Genomic DNA, 22303 nt, shown 5'->3' with positions numbered 1-22303 from the left:
GACCCAAATCCACAATAGTCTCACAGAAACAGTATATATAAAGTACATAAAACGCCATTGATAAGAAATATAATAATATCTAGTTTTTTTTTTTATATATTTTGTTTTAATACTTACAGTATCAGTGCAATCAGAAAGTGATATTTCAGACAAGGGTTTTATAGACCTATGACGTTCACAATATCTGGCTCGTTTGTTGTTTCAAGTACATTTTTATGAGGTTAGGGAGCCTTGAAGGTATAATAACTAGACCTACCGTTGCCCTTAAACTGCTAGGATCGAAGGCTCTAGATGGGCGACATGGGGATTATAATCACACTCTATTACAGATTGCACTGCATTGCGATGAACTGAAAATATATTTTACACTGATATTTTAACCTGCTTGTGTGGAACCAACGCGTGATTTTATTATTATTATTTTTTTTTTCGCAATATACGTAAATATTTTACATACAGTATCTATTTTTTTTATGCTAATTTGTGCAAACCACAATGGCATTTCTCTCTCTCTCTCTCTCTCTCTCTCTCTCTCTCTCTCTCTCTCTCTTTTAGTGGGTGAACTACCCTAGCCTGGTCTCAAATCTGTTTGTGCCCTGGTCATTGTAGGAGTGGTCTATGGTCATTGTAGGCGTTGGCAAGACAGCACAAACAGATTAGAAACCAGGCTAGAACACCCCAACCGCTGCCATAACATGATTATATCTGGGGCCGTATGTATCAAGCATCTCAGAGTAGGATAGCTGATCTAGAATCTGCCACCTAATATTATTCATTATGATATAAAAGGCAAAACATGATCCAAAATCTGCACTTCTGCTCTGATACACTTGATACATACGGCCTTGTTCTATGAGTAGTCTCAATCTGCCCAGGTCTGTCCAGCTGGTTCCTCCTCTACATTCTCCCAGCTGTCTGGTGCCACCCAGCCCCCGTTGAGCCCAGTTGTAGTGGCCCCGTAACTCTTCCCTGCGCCTACTGCCGCCATGCCACCACTATAGCCCTGTGTGATGTCACCCGTCTCCTCTGCCAGCTCGTCCTCGTCAATGAAGCCACACTTCTCGTCGCTGGTCAGCTCCGGGTCGGCCCATGGCTGCTTCTCGCCCGACGCAAAGATCCCGTAGAAGATGACCCCTCCGTAGTGAACCAGGGCAGCGATGAGGAACACCCACTGCCACTCCTCTCGAGTCTAGAGACAGGAAGTGATGCCAGAACACAGGAAATGGGAGCTCTGGTGAGTAAGATTTCAAATGTGTTTATAACAAGACAAATAAACTTGAACATAAACTTTTGTTGGCGTGAAGGAACATACTTTGTCTCTATATGGTAAACCATAACAATTATAGTGGTATATTGTAGTTAACCAGATGGAACTTGTAGAACATTTAAGTCACCAGCTGTTAACCAAAAAAATAAACGAACTAGCTTCCTGAAACAGAATGTGTACCTTGTTTTTGGTCATGGCCCCCACGATGAGTGGGCACACCATCCCTGACAGGGTTCCCACACCGTTAGATATACCCATCAGGATACTGGCATAGCGAGGGGCGATATCCAGGTGGTTCACATTGAAACCTACAAAATACATCGTTTTATGAAAACGGTCAAGAAGATCAACAGTCAGTATATGTGATTTAAAATCAGAATTTTAGGTTGAGTGAACACACAATTCAACCAGATAATTTATTCGACCTTATTCATTGCATATTTTCCAGTGTGCCTTTCGAGCAAATTATAGTTACTACACATTGAATGTGTTTGTTAAGTGACAGAGAAATGGTTGTTGTATTCAGTGGCTTTCAGTCCTGTTGCGTTCACCAAGCGAGTGTCCGTTGTTATCTTTATATTTAAAACGTTTATGACACAACATTATATACTGTACAGTATATCAGAAGACCTTTATTTGAGGGTTCAGTTACACCCTAACACAGTGGTCTGAAACTCCTATTTTAGAGGCCATATCATACCGGCAAGAAACATTATGCTGGCTTGCAAAGTCGTGTATAATTCCAACAATTTTAACTTTTAATCATCCGCAACCTGCATTGAGAATGACTGCCGGAGTAGTGAAGATTGACTATTGAGACTACCTAAATCATATAAACTGGGAAAGCCATTTACTGAAACAAGCAATTATGAAAATGAACCTGCAATAGACTATGCTGGGAAATAGGATAATGAAGTGAACCTGCAATAGACTATGCTGGGAAATAGGATAATGAAGTGAACCTGCAATAGACTATGCTGGGAAATAGGATAATGAAGTGAACCTGCAATAGACTATGCTGGGAAATAGGATAATGAAGTGAACCTGCAATAGACTATGCTTGGAAATAGGATAATGAAGTGAACCTGCAATAGACTATGCTGGGAAATAGGATAATGAAGTGAACCTGCAATAGACTATGCTGGGAAATAGGATAATGAAGTGAACCTGCAATAGACTATGCTGGGAAATAGGATAATGAAGTGAATGGTTTGGAGCAAAGATGAATTTGTTATTTTACTCAACAAGCTTGTTCAAGTTTAGCTCACTTCCAGCAGAGTTTGTTGAGTAAACAAACTAACCACATTAGCACAAATTCTTGTCCACTCAACTCACAGAATAACACTGATTAGGCAATTGTTTAAGTTGGCTTTTATTTATTTATTTATTACAGTGAACGCCGAAATATTACCTTTAAAAGGTGCATAGCCGACAAAGCTCGGAACATGATTAAATCCCGGGCCTAAATGAGAGTGTTCAACTTGAACATTTAATTGTTTACAAAATCTTTCAAATGTTCTACTACTCACCTGATATAGCGAAGCCACTGAAGCCCACAGCCATGACCAGGAACGAGATGGCCACACCCTTGGTGTGAGAGAAACCAACCACAAGAAGCAAGGTGGCCTCCATTCCAAACCCTACACACAGGCAACAACAATACATTTTAGTCATTTAGCAGATACTCTTTATCCAAAGTGACTTTCAATCAGTGCATTCAACTACAGTAGGTATAGTAAAACAACCTCATATCACAACCTTTGCAAGTGAAAAACCCTCTTAAAACAAGTCACTATCTGCCAACTCAGTGCAAGCAAGAGTAAAGGAAAACCCTATTACAGTTAGTATGCTTCTTTGTGACCTACAGCCTAGTTATTATCCTTGGTGACCTACAGTCTAGTTATTATCCTTGGTGACCTACAGTCTAGTTATTATCCTTGGTGACCTACAGTCTAGTTATTATCCTTGGTGACCTACAGTCTAGTTATTATCCTCGGTTATCTACAATCTAGTTATTATCCTTGGTGACCTACAGTCTAGTTATTATCCTTGGTGATCTACAGTCTAGTTATTATCCTTGGTGACCTACAGTCTAGTTGTTATCCTTGGTGACCTACAGCCTAGTTATTATCCTTGGTGACCTACAGTCTAGTTATTATCCTTGGTGACCTACAGTCTAGTTATTATCCTTGGTGACCTACAGCCTAGTTATTATCCTTGGTGATCTACAGTCTAGTTATTATCCTTGGTGACCTACAGTCTAGTTGTTATCCTTGGTGACCTACAGCCTAGTTATTATCCTTGGTGACCTACAGTCTAGTTATTATCCTTGGTGACCTACAGTCTAGTTATTATCCTTGGTTATCTACAATCTAGTTATTATCCTTGGTGACCTACAGTCTAGTTATTATCCTTGGTGATCTACAGTCTAGTTATTATCCTTGGTGACCTACAGTCTAGTTGTTATCCTTGGTGACCTACAGCCTAGTTATTATCCTTGGTGACCTACAGTCTAGTTATTATCCTTGGTGACCTACAGTCTAGTTATTATCCTTGGTGACCTACAGCCTAGTTATTATCCGTGGTGACCTATAGTCTAGTTATTATCCTTGGTGACCTACAGTCTAGTTATTATCCTTGGTGACCTACAGTCTAGTTATTATCCTTGGTGACCTACAGTCTAGTTATTATCCTTGGTGACCTACAGTCTAGTTATTATCCTTGGTGACCTACAGTCTAGTTATTATCCTTGCTGACCTACAGCCTAGTTATTTTCCTCGGTTATCTACAGTCTAGTTGTTATCCTTGGTGACCTACAGCCTAGTTATTATCCTCGGTGACCTACAGCCTAGTTATTATCCTTGGTGACCTACAGTCTAGTTATTATCCTTGGTGACCTACAGCCTAGTTATTATCCTTGGTGACCTACAGTCTAGTTATTATCCTTGGTGACCTACAGTCTAGTAATTATCCTTGGTGACCTACAGTCTAGTTATTATCCTTGGTGACCTACAGTCTAGTTATTATCCTTGGTGACCTACAGTCTAGTTATTATCCTTGGTGACCTACAGTCTAGTTATTATCCTTGGTGACCTACAGTCTAGTTATTATCCTTGGTGACCTACAGTCTAGTTATTATCCTTGGTGATCTACAGTCTAGTTATTATCCTTGGTGACCTACAGTCTAGTTGTTATCCTTGGTGACCTACAGCCTAGTTATTATCCTTGGTGACCTACAGTCTAGTTATTATCCTTGGTGACCTACAGTCTAGTTATTATCCTTGGTTATCTACAATCTAGTTATTATCCTTGGTGACCTACAGTCTAGTTATTATCCTTGGTGATCTACAGTCTAGTTATTATCCTTGGTGACCTACAGTCTAGTTGTTATCCTTGGTGACCTACAGCCTAGTTATTATCCTTGGTGACCTACAGTCTAGTTATTATCCTTGGTGACCTACAGTCTAGTTATTATCCTTGGTGACCTACAGCCTAGTTATTATCCGTGGTGACCTACAGTCTAGTTATTATCCTTGGTGACCTACAGTCTAGTTATTATCCTTGGTGACCTACAGTCTAGTTATTATCCTTGGTGACCTACAGTCTAGTTGTTATCCTTGGTGATCTACAGTCTAGTTATTATCCTTGGTGACCTACAGTCTAGTTATTATCCTTGGTGACCTACAGTCTAGTTATTATCCTTGCTGACCTACAGCCTAGTTATTATCCTCGGTTATCTACAGTCTAGTTGTTATCCTTGGTGACCTACAGCCTAGTTATTATCCTCGGTGACCTACAGCCTAGTTATTATCCTTGGTGACCTACAGTCTAGTTATTATCCTTGGTGACCTACAGTCTAGTTATTATCCTTGGTGACCTACAGCCTAGTTATTATCCTTGGTGACCTACAGTCTAGTTATTATCCTTGGTGACCTACAGTCTAGTTATTATCCTTGGTGACCTACAGCCTAGTTATTATCCTTGGTTATCTACAGTCTAGTTATTATCCTTGGTGACCTACAGTCTAGTTATTATCCTTGGTGACCTACAGTCTAGTTATTATCCTTGGTGACCTACAGTCTAGTTATTATCCTTGGTGACCTACAGTCTAGTTATTATCCTTGGTGATCTACAGTCTAGTTATTATCCTTGGTGACCTACAGTCTAGTTGTTATCCTTGGTGACCTACAGCCTAGTTATTATCCTTGGTGACCTACAGTCTAGTTATTATCCTTGGTGACCTACAGTCTAGTTATTATCCTTGGTGACCTACAGCCTAGTTATTATCCTTGGTGACCTACAGTCTAGTTATTATCCTTGGTGACCTACAGTCTAGTTATTATCCTTGGTGACCTACAGTCTAGTTATTATCCTTGGTGACCTACAGTCTAGTTATTATCCTTGGTGACCTACAGTCTAGTTATTATCCTTGGTGACCTACAGTCTAGTTATTATCCTTGGTGACCTACAGTCTAGCTATTATCATTGGTGACCTACAGTCTAGTTATTATCCTTGGTGACCTACAGTCTAGTTATTATCCTTGGTGACCTACAGTCTAGTTATTATCCTTGGTGACCTACAGTCTAGTTATTATCCTTGGTGACCTACAGCCTAGTTATTATCCTTGGTTATCTACAGTCTAGTTATTATTCTTGGTGACCTACAGTCTACAATGTGATATGAACAGGTTAGGAATGTGTTATGTATAGGTTATGCGTGTGTTATGAAGTCCTTATGTAGCTCATCCTTATCTCCGCAGTTCATGATCTTCCAGACCATGACGGTGGAAGTTGACAGGATGATCTGTATAGATTATGAATGTGTTACAAAGTTTTCTATGTAGCCCTTTTGAAATCCCTATGTAGCCCTTATGAAGTCCTTATGAAGTCCTTATGTAGCCCTCACCTCCACAGTTCATGATTTTCCTGACGGTGGTAGTAGACAGGATGTTTCTGGTGCGTAGCCAGTCAGCCAGCTGTCCTCCGATGGGCACGATGATGGTCATCACCAAGTGAGGCAGGGCCGACACCATGCCCACCTGACAACACAAACATCAACATCAACAATAACATAAATACAAACAATAACAATAACATTAAGGGGCTTGATGATGTCCTCAGTAAGTGTGGAGGTGCTGACAGCATGCACACCTGACAACACATACAGTGAACCATAAACATTTCAACATTAAAGTTGACCGTAAATAACATCGACATGGCAGTCAATGCCAAAACTGACAACCTATGAAATGGCCCATCTAGATACATATTTATTATGTGTCAAATTTCATTTCAGAAGTCTGTTTCCAACATGTGCGCAATTTCTCCTTGTTATGTTGTTCTGTGTTGAGATCTTTCAAACGCAGATTAGTTTGTCATTCATGGCCTTGACGTGTTCCCACGTATCATGATGTCATGACGTATCATGATGTCATGACGTATCATGATGTCATGACGTATCATGATGTGACGATGTCATGACGTATCATGATGTCATGACGTATCATGATGTCATGACGTATCATGATGTCATGACGTATCATGATGTCATGACGTATCATGATGTCATGCTGTCATGATGTATTATGATGTCATGACGTATCATGATGTCATGACGTAATGGTGCAGGGTGCGGAGGGAGTAGAAAAGAGAGATATCATCTTTCAAGCTACACCTCTTAAATCCATCCTCCCAAATATGACAGCTCAAAAAATGTATATCCTAAAAAAAAACAGTGATTGTCCCAGAACACATCTTCCTACGTGCTTTAACCACCACTGACTCCAAATATCACACCAAGGCTATAATTCACACCCTGATCCACAAGAGGGCCAGCGATCCACCCAGCATCTGAATTATTACACCTGTCAGACCAGCCTGAGTTATATCGGCACCACTCTCCCTGGGAACAACGATCTAATTCAAACGCCAGGTCTGCGTCCCAAAATGAAACGCTATTTACTACGTAGTGCACTACTTTTGATAGCCGGGCCAATAGGATGCCATTTAGGACGCAGACCAGCATATGTCTGTGGTGTCTAGAGGACATTTTACCCTCAATGTTACGAAATGGAAATGAAATCCAACACTGGTACTCAGTAAAGCAATTGATACGCCCCGTACAAGTGATGTCCAATGCATTTGACACTATGGATATTTTTTTATTAGAATGTCTGATGAGTTTTGTTTGTCCCGGTTACGTCTTACACAAATCAAGCCAACTATTCACACCTGGCTGGCATTGTGAGTGAACGGCTCATCATTTTACCTTGCTGATCTCGAAGCCGAACACCTCCTCGAAGTAGGCCGGCTGGCTGATGAGGAGGAGGTAAAAGGTCCAGCTCCTGCAGAAGTTGGCCACGATGATAGCATAGACGGGCATTGAGGTGAAGAACTTCCTCCATGGAGTCTTGTATTTCTGCAGAGCCATAGTTGTGTATAGCAGAGCACATGTCAGTTAGTTGGATAGGTGGAGAAGAGGAGGAGAAGGAGGAGAAGGAAGAGAACTCACGCTAGCAGGACCGAATAGTTCTTGACCCTCTCCGATGCTCTCCTCGATGTAACGTCTCTCCTCGGCGGTGATGGTGGGGTGAACCTCTGGACTCTCATAGGACACCAGGATCCAGAACATGTACCAGAACATCCCAAAGCAGCCTAGAGAGAGAGACAGAGACAGAGAGAGAGAGAGACAGAGACAGAGACAGAGAGAGACAAACAGAGAGACAGAGAGAGAGAGAGAGAGAGAGAGAGAGAGGACAGAGAGCGTGAGAAAGAGAGAGAGAGAGAGAGAGAGAGAGAGAGAGAGAGAGAGAGAGAGAGTGGAAAGAGAGAGAGAGAGAGAGAGAGTTATATTACTGTAAATCTGATTAATAAAATATGAGGTATATGTATATTTATGGTTTATTCCAGATTTTGTTTTTTTATTACTTAGTCAACAGACACAAATAAAGTCAAATAGACAATCTTGTCTCAAAAAGGATCCCCCTAGGACAGATATAGCTACTCTAAGAATAACTATGGACGGTGATTTAGCCAGGATAGTCCACTCAGTAACAAGTGCCACTGTTTTCCAGGTGATGAACCTACCGTACAGATAGAAGACGGAGGACCAGCCAGAGTACTGGACCAAGATCCCAGCCAGAGGCATGGCTATCACGGCACCAGCATATGATCCACAGAATGAGGTGGTGGCCAGACGGCTCCTCTCCAGTGGTGGGGCCCACTTACTCCAGATGCCATGACAGGCTGGGTAGGTCACTCCCTATGGAGGAACACATAGTATATGATATATTATATTATACATACACTACTGTTCAAAAGTTTGGGGTCACTTAGAAATGTCCTTGTTTTGAAAGAAAATTTAAAAAATTGTCCATTGAAATAACATAAAATTGATCAGAAATACAGTGTAGACATTATTAATGTTGTTAATGACTATTGTAGCTGGAAATGGCAGATTTTTTATGGAATATCTACATAGGCGTACAGAGACCCATTATCAGCAACCATCACTCCTGTGTTCCAATGGCACGTTGTGTTAGCTAATCCAAGTTTATCATTTAAAAGGCTAATTTATCATTAGAAAACCCTTTTGTAATTATGTTAGTACAGCTGAAAACTGTAGTTCTGATTAAAGAAGCAATAAAACTGGCCTTCTTTAGACTAGTTGAGTATCTGGAGCATCAGCATTTGTGGGTTCGATTACAGGCTCAAAATGGCCAGAAACAATTAACTTTCTTCTGAAACTCGTCAGTCTATTCTTGTTCTGAGAAAGGAAGGCTATCCCATGTGAGAAATTGTCCAGAAACTAAAGATCTCGTACAACGCTGTGTACTACTCCCTTCACAGAACAGCGCAACCTGACTAACCAGAATAGAAAGAGGAGTGGGAGGCCCCGGTGCACAACTGAGCAAGAGGACAAGTACATTAGAGTGTCTAGTTTGAGAAACAGACGCCTCACAAGACCTCAACTGGCAGCTTCATTAAATAGTACCTGCAAAACAGCAGTCTCAATGTCAACACTGAAGAGGCGACTCCAGGATGCTGGCCTTCTAGGCAGAGTTCCTCTGTCCAGTGTATGTGTTCTTTTGCCCATCTTAATCTTTTCATTTTATTGGTCAGTCTGAGATATGGCTTTTCTTTTGCAACTCTGCCTAGAAGGCCAGCATCCTGGAGTCGCCTCTTCACTGTTGACATTGAGACTGCTGTTTTGCGGGTACTATTTAATGAAGCTGCCAGTTGAGGACTTGTGTGGCGTCTGTTTCTTAAACTAGACACTCTAATGTACTTGTCCTCTTGCTCAGTTGTGCACCGGGGCCTCCCACTCCTCTTTCTATTCTGGTTAGAGCCAGTTTGCGCTGTTCTGTGAAGGGAGTAGTTACACAGCGTTGTACCTGTCTGTTGAACAGACAGACTGACAGAGAAACGTACAAACCGACCGACTGACAGAGTGGGTCATGTAATTCAGTCCTGCATTCATTTCCCTCTTATATCCTGACCTTAAAATGACGCAGACAATTTCCAAATGACTTAACCAAATAGGATTTAATATCATCAAACAAATATTCAGTAATAAATCAGACTGGGATGAGTCAGTGTTTGTAAAGGGCACTGACAACTGAGCAGCCAGTTCTTCTCATTAGTCAAATACAAGCAAGATTATCATGTCTTATCAAAAACAAACTGACACGACACATTTGAGCTGAACTTTCCTACTCTGGATATATGGGTTGAGGTGGGACTGCGGCTGTGTCAAATGGCAGCCTATTCGACCCTGGTCAAAAGTAGTGCACTGCTTAGGGAATAATATATATATATGGAATCAGGTGTCATTTGAGACTATATATATGGAATAGGGTGCCATTTGAGACTATATATATGGAATAGAGTACCATTTGAGACTATATATGAAATAGAATGCCATTTGAGACTATAAATGGAATAGAGTACCATTTGAGACTATATATGGAATAGGGTGCCATTTTAGACTATATATGGAATAGAGGGCCATTTGAGACTATATATGGAATAGGGCGCCATTTGAGACTATATATGGAATAGAGGGCCATTTGAGACTATATATGGAATAGAGGGCCATTTGAGACTATATATGGAATAGGGTGCCATTTTAGACTATATATGGAATAGAGGGCCATTTGAGACTATATATGGAATAGGGCGCCATTTGAGACTATATATGGAATAGAGGGCCATTTGAGACTATATATGGAATAGAGGGCCATTTGAGACTATATATGGAATAGGGCGCCATTTGAGACACGACCTGAGACTGAGTCAGCCAGGGCAGATTCAAGCTAACGATCCTACTACGCCACAAAAAGAGAATTGCTCCCATAAATTTTCAATTACTCACTAAGTGGCACACAATCAACTATTGATAGACACAAATTGCTTGGGCTTGCTGTGGGAGTCACCCTGAAATGCTAATGTTTAATTTGCAGTAAGAAGTCGATGCACAAGGGAGGACGGAGCACAGACACAGACTGCTTCTGTTTCTCCATTGAGGAATGGAGGGATGGAGGGATGGAAGGATGGATAGAGGGATGGAGGGATGGAAGGATGGATAGAGGGATGGAGGGATGGAGAGATGGAGGGATAGAGAGCTGGAGCGATGGAGAGATGGAGAGCTGGAGGGATGGAGGGATGGAGAGATGGAGAGATGGAGGGATAGAGTGCTGGAGGGATGGAGGGATAGAGAGCTGGAGGGATGGAGAGATAGAGGGATGGAGGGATAGAGAGATAGAGGGATGGAGAGCTGGAGGGATGGAGAGATGGAAGGATGGAGAGATGGAGGGATAGAGAGCTGGGGGGATGGAGAGATGGAGGGATGGAGAGATGGAAGGATGGAGGGATAGAGAGCTGGAGGGATGGAGAGATGGAGGGATAGAGAGATGGAAGGATGGATAGATGGAGAGATGGAGGGATGGATAGATGGAGGGATGGATAGATGGAGGGATGGAGAGCTGGAAGGATGGAAGGATGGAGGGATAGAGAGATAGAAGGATGGATAGATGGAGAGATGGAGGGATGGATAGATGGAGGGATGGATAGATGGAGGGATGGAGAGCTGGAGGGATGGAGGGATGGAGGGATAGAGAGATGGAAGGATGGATAGATGGAGGGATGGATAGATGGAGGGATGGAGGGATGGAGGGATGGATAGATGGAGGGATGGATAGATGGAGGGATGGAGAGCTGGAAGGATGGAGGGTAGGAGGCTTCTATTCATAGGACAGGAGGATTAAAAAATGAACAAAAATAATAAAGGAAAGATGACCTTCAGTCTGATAGTGGTATTTCAGTCTGATAGTGGTCCTTCAGTCTGATAGTGGTCCTTCAGTCTGATAGTGGTATTTCAGTCTGATAGTGGTATTTCAGTCTGATAGTGGTATTTCAGTATTTCAGTCTGATAGCAGTATTTCAGTCTGATAGTGGTATTTCAGTCTGATAGTGGTCCTTCAGTCTGATAGTGGTATTTCAGTCTGATAGTGGTATTTCAGTCTGATAGCGGTCCTTCAGTCTGATAGTGGTATTTCAGTCTGATAGCGGTATTTCAGTCTGATAGTGGTCCATCAGTCTGCTAGCGGTATTTCAGTCTGATAGTGGTCCTTCAGTCTGATAGTGGTATTTCAGTCTGATAGCGGTATTTCAGTCTGATAGTGGTCCATCAGTCTGCTAGCGGTATTTCAGTCTGATAGTGGTCCTTCAGTCTGATAGTGGTATTTCAGTCTGATAGCGGTATTTCAGTCTGATAGTGGTATTTCAGTCTGATAGTGGTCCTTCAGTCTGATAGTGGTCCTTCAGTCTGATAGTGGTATTTCAGTCTGATAGTAGTATTTCAGTCTGATAGCGGTATTTCAGTCTGATAGTGGTATTTCAGTCTGATAGTGGTCCTTCAGTCTGATAGTGGTATTTCAGTCTGATAGTGGTATTTCAGTCTGATAGCGGTCCTTCAGTCTGATAGTGGTATTTCAGTCTGATAGCGGTATTTCAGTCTGATAGTGGTCCATCAGTCTGCTAGCGGTATTTCAGTCTGATAGTGGTCCTTCAGTCTGATAGTGGTATTTCAGTCTGATAGCGGTATTTCAGTCTGATAGTGGTATTTCAGTCTGATAGTGGTCCTTCAGTCTGATAGTGGTCCTTCAGTCTGATAGTGGTATTTCAGTCTGATAGTAGTATTTCAGTCTGATAGCGGTATTTCAGTCTGATAGTGGTATTTCAGTCTGATAGTGGTATTTCAGTCTGATAGTGGTCCTTCAGTTTGATAGTGGTCCTTCAGTCTGATAGTGGTATTTCAGTCTGATAGTGGTATTTCAGTCTGATAGTGGTATTTCAGTATTTCAGTCTGATAGCGGTATTTCAGTCTGATAGTGGTATTTCAGTCTGATAGTGGTATTTCAGTCTGATAGCGGTCCTTCAGTCTGATAGTGGTATTTCAGTCTGATAATGGTATTTCAGTCTGATAGTGATATTTCAGTCTGATAGTGGTATTTCAGTCTGATAGCGGTATTTCACAGTCTGATAGCGGTATTTCAGTCTGATAGTGGTATTTCAGTCTGATAGTGGTCCTTCATTACATTTACATTTAAGTCGTTTAGCAGACGCTCTTATCCAGAGCGACTTACAAATTGGTGCATTCACCTATAATATCCAGTAGAACAACCACTTTACAATCCTTCAGTCTGATAGTGGTATTTCAGTCTGATAGTGGTATTTCAGTCTGATAGTGGTATTTCAGTCTGATAGCGGTATTTCAGTCTGATAGTGGTATTTCAGTCTGATAGTGGTCCTTCAGTCTGATAGTGGTCCTTCAGTCTGATAGTGGTATTTCAGTCTGATAGTGGTATTTCAGTCTGATAGTGGTATTTCAGTCTGATAGTGGTATTTCAGTCTGATAGTGGTATTTCAGTCTGATAGTGGTCCATCAGTCTGATAGTGGTATTTCAGTCTGATAGTGGTCCTTCAGTCTGATAGTGGTATTTCAGTCTGATAGTGGTATTTCAGTCTGATAGTGGTATTTCAGTCTGATAGTGGTATTTCAGTATTTCAGTCCGATAGCAGTATTTCAGTCTGATAGTGGTATTTCAGTCTGATAGTGGTCCTTCAGTCTGATAGTGGTATTTCAGTCTGATAGTGGTATTTCAGTCTGATAGCGGTCCTTCAGTCTGATAGTGGTATTTCAGTCTGATAGCGGTATTTCAGTCTGATAGTGGTCCATCAGTCTGCTAGCGGTATTTCAGTCTGATAGTGGTCCTTCAGTCTGATAGTGGTATTTCAGTCTGATAGCGGTATTTCAGTCTGATAGTGGTATTTCAGTCTGATAGTGGTCCTTCAGTCTGATAGTGGTCCTTCAGTCTGATAGTGGTATTTCAGTCTGATAGTAGTATTTCAGTCTGATAGCGGTATTTCAGTCTGATAGTGGTATTTCAGTCTGATAGTGGTATTTCAGTCTGATAGTGGTCCTTCAGTTTGATAGTGGTCCTTCAGTCTGATAGTGGTATTTCAGTCTGATAGTGGTATTTCAGTCTGATAGTGGTATTTCAGTATTTCAGTCTGATAGCGGTATTTCAGTCTGATAGTGGTATTTCAGTCTGATAGTGGTATTTCAGTCTGATAGCGGTCCTTCAGTCTGATAGTGGTATTTCAGTCTGATAATGGTATTTCAGTCTGATAGTGATATTTCAGTCTGATAGTGGTATTTCAGTCTGATAGCGGTATTTCACAGTCTGATAGCGGTATTTCAGTCTGATAGTGGTATTTCAGTCTGATAGTGGTCCTTCAGTCTGATAGTGGTATTTCAGTCTGATAGTGGTATTTCAGTCTGATAGTGGTATTTCAGTCTGATAGCGGTATTTCAGTCTGATAGTGGTATTTCAGTCTGATAGTGGTCCTTCAGTCTGATAGTGGTCCTTCAGTCTGATAGTGGTATTTCAGTCTGATAGTGGTATTTCAGTCTGATAGTGGTATTTCAGTCTGATAGTGGTATTTCAGTCTGATAGTGGTATTTCAGTCTGATAGTGGTCCATCAGTCTGATAGTGGTATTTCAGTCTGATAGCGGTATTTCAGTCTGATAGTGGTCTTTCAGTCTGATAGTGGTCCTTCAGTCTGATAGTGGTATTTCAGTCTGATAGCGGTATTTCAGTCTGATAGTGGTATTTCAGTCTGATAGTGGTCTTTCAGTCTGATAGTGGTCCTTCAGTCTGATAGTGGTATTTCAGTCTGATAGTGGTCCTTCAGTCTGATAGTGGTATTTCAGTCTGATAGTGGCATTTCAGTCTGATAGCGGTATTTCAGTCTGATAGTGGTCCTTCAGTCTGATAGTGGTCCTTCAGTCTGATAGTGGTATTTCAGTCTGATAGTGGTATTTCAGTCTGATAGTGGTATTTCAGTCTGATAGTGGTCCATCAGTCTGATAGTGGTATTTCAGTCTGATAGTGGTATTTCAGTCTGATAGTGGTATTTCAGTCTGATAGCGGTATTTCAGTCTGATAGTGGTCTTTCAGTCTGATAGTGGTCCTTCAGTCTGATAGTGGTATTTCAGTCTGATAGTGGTATTTCAGTCTGATAGCGGTCCTTCAGTCTGATAGCGGTATTTCAGTCTGATAGTGGTATTTCAGTCTGATAGTGGTATTTCAGTCTGATAGTGGTCCTTCAGTCTGATAGTGGTCCATCAGTCTGATAGCGGTATTTCAGTCTGATAGCGGTATTTCAGTCTGATGGTGGTCCTTCACCGCTGCTACATCCTCATTTTCCTTCTCTATTTGGTGTGATTTGATTTGATGATGGCGTCACGTGGGTTTCCTTTCTTTTGTTTATTTGCCTTTATATGTGAACAACCCTACCTCTCCCCCCACATTTCCCAGGTATGTTTCTTGTTTTCACTAAAGCTCAGGGTCAGGTATGACAGAGTCTAATAGCTTCCTCACAAAAACTGCATACAGTACATTGAATGCAGGTACACAGATAGAATGACGCTGCAGTTTTAAAGTGTACATATTTTCAAATGCATTTTCTGTGTAACTGTGTACACAGATATAATGCTTCCACTTACACTAATGATTTAGTGATATGGTATTCCAATCCTATGATCTCTGTGATGATCTTGAATGAACACCAAAAGTCTAGAGATAAACACTGCCATAATACTGACGCACAACGAGAAGCAGAAAAGTCAGATTTGTTAGCAGTAGATGTGTCTTCTGGACCTTTCTCATGTTATTGATGTGTATACACACCTATTGGTTTATTTTAATGCTGATATGCATAATTAATGACAAGGTCTCCCTCGGGAAAAAAGTGTTCTGACCTCAATGGAAGGTTAAACAACGTGTGTGATATAGGACCAAACCAACCAATCAGCAGCCCACAGTCTTACCTCCACCAGACCTTGTAGTATCCGAACACAGATGACGCAGCGATAGTCCACCCGGGCAGCGGAGGGGATGAGCATGTTGAGGGTGGACGTGAGGAAGATGGCTAGCCCAAACACTCTGCGAACAAAGAGAAACAACGGAAATACTATTTGTAATCCATCCAATCACAATCCCATACATTAGCTGGCCTTAGCATATCAATTGATTGAATACTGTGCTGTAAACCAAAGTGGACATAAAATACTGGACATGGACCGACATGGAATTATGTTCAACAAAATGCTTTCATTATTATCATATTTAATGTACAGCTAAAATAATCATATTTTCTCTCTATGTGTTCTAACTATCACGCTGGACATTTAAAACATAAAATAATCAATATATGAGAAAAGAAAGAACAAAAGAAACCTGTCGCATACGCAAAATAAAACGTGTTAATTTCAGCGGAAGCTTCGTTTAGGGGTGAAATGACAAGGTGAGGACAGTCTGTTACGGCAGAAGGCGCTCAGCTGGGACAGACTAGAGACGGTCCCTGCTGAATTACACTAAACCATCTCTTATCATCTCAATCCTGTCTCAACGTGGATAGGAATATAATAAAATACATGGATATTTTAGTCATTTAGCAGACGCTCGTATCCAGGGCGATTTACAGAATATAATAGAACATCGCCTATTTCCACAGGAATTATGTTGTATGGTTGTGTATATAGCCTATAATGTTGTCTAATGAAACGCGAACATTTTTATTTTAAAGCAACAATTGGGAAATAAAAATGATAGGTCTATTTGTTCATTTTTTATCTCGTCCTATCTGTGAACACTTGAGCGCACATAACATGTCTGGCATTACTAGTGCCCGTTGCCATGCCTCCCACCGAGTTAAAAAAAAAGATCCGACACGGTAGTCCCGTGGGAGCTCATTATCACGAGGAGGCACGAGGAGGCACGCCTCGCAGCCGGTAATAGAATCCCCAATATCTGGCGGGAGGTCAGAGTCCTCCTCCGTGATACCAGCTAAATCCACCCGTCTGACACACATCTGGATTTAACAAGTGTCTGCTTTAAACTGAAACGGTGTTACTCTGGTTATAAATCTGGATTTAACAAGTGTCTGCTTTAAACTGAAACGGTGTGACTCTGGTTATACATCTCACAGGTAGATGTCAACCAAAAAAGTAACAGAACTGAACTGTGGTAAAGTTTCACCGCAGCTAGAATAGAACAGAAAGGAATATAATATAATATATTTACTGTGTTACGCCTACTTAATTTTTTTCCCCAAAGAAAACTTCCGTATAGATACATGTTATACTATTTAAAATGGTTAAAATACCCCCCCAAAAATGGGATGATATTTACCTGTTTGCTGCCAGTCGCGAGCATATCCACCCTCCGGGTATTTGAGTGACTATGTAGCCCCAGAAGAAGGAACCGTGGATCATCCCCACCGTCTCTGGATCCCAGTTGAACTTCGCTTTCTTCCCAAAACCAAAACAATAACACATAGAAACACCAGATGAGTTATTAATGAACCATATGCATAACAATGTCCTGATTGTCCTATTTTTTTGTTCTTCCGTAAACAGTATCAAGTAAAATAGTGTGAAAGGTATTAATACAGGCTTTGGATTCTTATAAGGCCATTCCAACCAGAAAATGTTGCTTGGGTCAACAGAAAGGGATGGGGAAAAAGGATCAAAGTTGGTATTCCAACTCTATTCATTTGCTAATTTAAGTTTGCAGACTTTATGTCTAATGATAAAAAGTCGTGATGACTGCAGGGCTTATGTGGGCTATGGTGTCTGTTTGTTGGATGACTCATTCAACTGAAATCGTGCCTTTGCTATCTCAGATGCAGAAGAAGAGCGGGCGGGCGGGGGACTGGGTCATATAGTTCCCATTCCTATTGGCAACCAATTCACTGCCTATAATAGTGCACTGCTTTTGACCAGGTCCCATAGGAAGTAGTGTTCCATTTGAGGGCCCCTAGGGTTCTGGTAAAAACCAGTTCACTATGTATGGAATAGGGTGTCATTTGGGACGCAGATATAATACGGCAGGCACCTCTGTGATGATGATCTTGCCGTCCTTGTGTATGGTACTGTTATTGACCATGCCCACGATAGCCACGCCCAGGTTACACCGGATACCGAAGGAGATGCAGAAACCGAGGCCGCTCATGATGGCGATGATGTAACGGCGAGGGAGGCCGAAGCACGTGCAGTCACATAAAGGCGGTTTCTTCTCCTGCTGCTCCGAAGGCCGTCCGTCCTCCGTTAACTCGATCACCTCACCTGTCTTCTGACGTTTCTCCACCACCCTTTTAGACCAAACAGGCACCCGTAGGACTATTAATAACATCCTGTATTTCCTTAAAAATATATATATATTTGGGCTATTCTTGTAATTATCAGGCTTATTTAAAAGTTACATGACAAACAGTTTGGCTTTTAAATTGAATAGGCCTATAGACTAAGCTAATTAACACCAGATAGATGATGGCTACGGCGAGAAAGTGGGGACATTTCGTTGTATTATAAGGTAAAGAATAAGGATATATCCACTTATTTTGAATGTTTTGAAGGAAATTCTTGAAGATCATTCGGATTGGTGTGAAAAAAGTGTTTATTCTCTAAATTAGACTGAATCACCTTCTGTTTGTCTCTTTTATTCATATTTTTTTAAAGAAAAAAACATTTTTCTTTAAAAAAATATATACATTTTTTACTCGTTCTTCAAATATTGAAACATAATTTAAAATAGCATGGACATTTGTAGTAATTGTATTCTGAAGTGCAAATCAAGAGTTAGAATGCTGATGTTATTTGTGAAACTATAACATTTTTACGGTTCAATGTTCCGTTCGGTGTTTTTTAATTCCACCTGTTCTAAGAACGACAGCTTGGCGAAACGAATACACTAAAAGGACATTCGTACCGCATTGCAGCAGTACACAGACAGCACTGAACTTACATGTATGCTACATATAGACTGTCTGTGTCGGTATACTGAGAGCTCAGTAAGATAACCAATTAAATGTATTAAGATCGAGTTTTGCATTTTATTAGATTAAAATGTAAGACGTATCATAACAAATTATAGGCTACTAAATTCGATAGATGTGATAAAATGAGATTGCATAGGAAAACCAAGAGTCTTCTGCCAACATTGTATTGTGTGATGTATCACGGCATTACTATTCAGTGAAATGGTTAACACCTCCAACCACAGGGAATAGAAACACTATAATGAATAAACCATGACAGAAGAAAAAAAAATAGATGTTTCAAAAAATAGATTGCTAATAAAATGCAATGTAAAACATTTTTATTAGCTCTTACAATTGTATATGTGTTTTACAAATTTGTTTCAATCAATCATCAATCTTTATAGTGAAAAGCACATTATTTTCAGTCACGAAAAACGAAATTAATTAGCCTAAATAATGCTTTTGGAAAGTCACGTGTTTCAAACCCTGACAATTTAGAATGATCATGTTTTTCTATCATTTTAAATTATTCGATCAAAACCTGAATTTAGAAACAAGTAATGTGATCACCATGGTAGCCTATATATATATCGAGTATTTTCCGTCAACGGAGTAGCCTACAATTTTCCTATAAAAATCCATTCCCTGATTCCAATGCAGTGTCGCATTTTACACGACCACAAAGAATGACAGTTGTTATCTAACAGATCGATCTTGGTTAATACTGATGAATATATAACGTAACAGATATCGCCGACCCCTTATGTCAAGACGCGTTCTGATGCATTAATTATTTAAAACACAACCCTCACTCTCCCGGGAAATATCTGATCCTTAAATATTCGACCACTCTGATATTATTGTGCATTTCCACTTCCTGTCCTGTTGATAATTAATCTAAAAATATGTGTTTTTTTGTTTGTTCTGTTTTGAATTTAGTCCAGAATCACAGCAACCAATTTGCAAGTGAGATTTTATTTCTCATGGGGTTTGGGTGTTAGTGAGATTTTTTCTCTCTCTCATTGCCTGGATGAGACAGGAAGCAATTCACACCTGCATTACATATGGATATAGATTTTAACATTTAAATTCCCTATTTACGCTTTTTTAAAAAAAAAAAATTTATTACCGTAATTCGAGGTGAAAAGCAGACAGAGAGAAGGGGGAAGGTTTCCAGCTACTTATTTTACCTGTACAGATGGCCGAAGGTCTTTCCTGCCAAACTCTTCAGCCCTTCTTTACTGGGCGGGAAAGCCCGATGCTTAACGGGTTCGGGATCGGATTCCATTATTCCAAATTCTTCTTGATTTCTGCTCGCTTTCTTCAATATTACGATAAATAATTCAAATATGAAATATTGCTAAACATATTCGGTAAAATGTGAATCCGAATGATGTGCCTCTTTCTCGGTAGAAAAATCGAGGTTTAGACATCCAATGCCAGGTGTATTGAATGAGCTGAGAAAACAAAAAAAACGATTATATTGCAGAATTAGGCGACCAATCTGATATGGTATGGTTTCACAGTCACAAAACAGTCTGATAAATCTTCCTTTGCCTTATGCAATGTACATCCATTCAGTGCCATCTTGTAGGCTACAGATCCCAGTCAATTGCTAAAATAAAAAAATATTACAAAATCACCCTCTTGATAACGTTTGAAATGTGTCCATAATATGATAAGATCATGAGAGAAACAACGTCGATGATTATGCGGAAAAGGTCAAAATTGTATGGCTATTTTCCAGCGGAAGAAGCTCCACTCTCCCTTATCTTTCGTGACGATCTACAGTGAGGCAGGTAGCGGTTAGGAGAACGTTCAGCACCACGGAGAGCGAACGGCTGCGCGCGCCCAGTCAGCTGTGTCATGTACCTGTCGACAGCTCCGCTCCGTGGCGCGCGATACACAACACATGCGCACACTCGTCTCTCTTTACCAGGGGTGTGTTCATATTGGCAAGGTTGATGTACATACAGTGTACACACTTCGTGACTAAAATGTGATTAATGTTTAATAAGCTGCATCCTGACGGGTTGCGTCACTGGCATTGGCAACTGCTCGGCATCCGACCGCAACGCACTACAGAGGGTAGTGCGTACGACCCAGAACATCACCGGGGCCAAGCTTCCTGCCATCCAGGACCTGTATATCAGGTGGTATTAGAGGAAGGCCCTAAAAATTGTCAAAGACTCCTGCCACCCAAGTCATAGACTGTTCTCTCTGCTACCGCAAGGCAAGCGGTACCGGAGCGCCAAGTCTAGGTCCAAGAGGCTTCTAAACAGCTTCTACCCCCAAGCCATGACTCCTGAACAGCTAATCAAATTGCTACCCAGAATATTTGTATTGCCCCCCCCCCTCCCCTTCATATACGCTGCTGCTACTCTCTCTTATTATCTATCCATAGACACTTTAATAACTCTACCTACATGTACATATTACCTCAATTACCTCGACACCGGTGCCCCCGCACATTGACTCCGTACTGGTGACCCCTGCATATAACCCAGTCATTGTTATTTTTGCTGCTCTTTAATTATTTGTTATTGTTATCTCTTAATTATTTAAAAATAATGATCTCATATTTTCTTAAAACTACATTGTTGGTTAGAAGGGCTTGTCAGTAAGCATTTCACGGTAAGGTTCTACACCTGTTGTATTCTGCGCATGTGACAAATACAATTTGATTTGATTTGAAATCCAAAACGTTGGTCCTCAGTTTAGAGCCTCTGTAGGCCCTAAGTCATCTTTTTTTATGCCTTTCTTTCTCTCCATCTCTGGCACTTAACAGTTATATTTCAATGGGCCATTCCAGGGCTCTAAGGGGCTCTAGGGGGATACTATGGGAACCAGATTACGATATGAATCAAGTCCTATAGGGTAAGGATCGTCAACTAGATTCAGCCGCGCGACGATTTTGCCTTGAGCGGATGGTCAGGGGGCCGGAACAATTTACAAATAATAATGCAAATTGACCACAAGAAGCTCAAATAGATATAATATTTTACTAAAACACAAACATTTCAAACCCTGTTTACATTTGCATACGATCACATAAACTCAGCAAAAAGAGAAACATCCTCTCACTGCATTTATTTTCAGCAAACTTTACATGTGTAAATATCTGTATGAACATAACAAGATTCAACAACTGAGACATAAACTGAACAAGTTCCACAGACATGTGACTAACAGAAATGGAATAATGTGTCCCTGAAAAAAAATGGTAGGGGGGGGGGGTCCACCGGTCGAATGTCCATTGCTCGTGTTTCTTGGCCCAAGCAAGTCTCTTCTTATTGGTGTCCTTTAGTAGTGGTTTCTTTGCAGCAATTCGACCATGAAGGCCTGATTCACACAGTCTCCTCTGAACAGTTGATGTTGAGATGTGTCTGTTACTTGAACTCTCTGAAGCATTTATTTGGGTTGCAATTTCTGAGGCTGGTACCCCTAATGAACTTATCCTCTGCAGCAGAGGTAACTCTGGGTCGTCCTTTCCTGTGGCGGTTCTCATGAGACAGTTTCATCATAGTGCTTGATGGTTTTTGCGGCTGCACTTGAAGAAACTTGACTGACCTTCATGTCTTAATGTAATGATGGACTGTCATTTCTCTTTGCTTATTTGAGCTGTTCTTCCCATTATATGGACTTGG

General features: G+C 40.9%; 1 protein-coding gene across 1 annotated transcript; it reads right to left on the bottom strand.

The window, feature by feature from the left end:
* Positions 1–525: 525 nt before the first annotated feature.
* Positions 526–20498, bottom strand: LOC115192908 (vesicular glutamate transporter 2.1). Its single transcript, XM_029751854.1, has 11 exons — positions 19847–20498; positions 17732–17987; positions 17027–17145; positions 15664–15778; positions 8354–8528; positions 7779–7921; positions 7536–7685; positions 6174–6306; positions 2797–2907; positions 1448–1575; positions 526–1189 (listed from the first exon to the last, which is right to left on the bottom strand). The coding sequence occupies exons 1-11, from the start codon at positions 19942–19944 to the stop codon at positions 863–865; spliced, it is 1755 nt and encodes a 584-aa protein (XP_029607714.1). The 5' UTR covers positions 19945–20498; the 3' UTR covers positions 526–862.
* Positions 20499–22303: the final 1805 nt, after the last annotated feature.

Source organism: Salmo trutta, chromosome 4 (genome assembly GCF_901001165.1).
Source record: "Salmo trutta chromosome 4, fSalTru1.1, whole genome shotgun sequence".
NCBI lineage: Eukaryota > Metazoa > Chordata > Actinopteri > Salmoniformes > Salmonidae > Salmo > Salmo trutta.
Note: the sequence above shows the minus strand (reverse complement) of the source record. Positions and strands in the feature narration are given on the sequence as shown.

What these genes read in the sequence shown, in the direction of transcription:
- LOC115192908 (XM_029751854.1), bottom strand. Translation starts at nt 19,944, where the DNA reads ATGGAATCCGATCCCGAACCCGTTAAGCATCGGGCTTTCCCGCCCAGT. An exon ending in GCAAGATCATCATCACAGAG is followed by an intron (nt 17,146 to 17,731) that starts GTGCCTGCCGTA and finishes GGTTTTGGGAAG; the next exon opens with AAAGCGAAGTTCAACTGGGA. An exon ending in GAAAATCATGAACTGTGGAG is followed by an intron (nt 2,908 to 6,173) that starts GTGAGGGCTACA and finishes GCCTGTGTGTAG; the next exon opens with GGTTTGGAATGGAGGCCACC.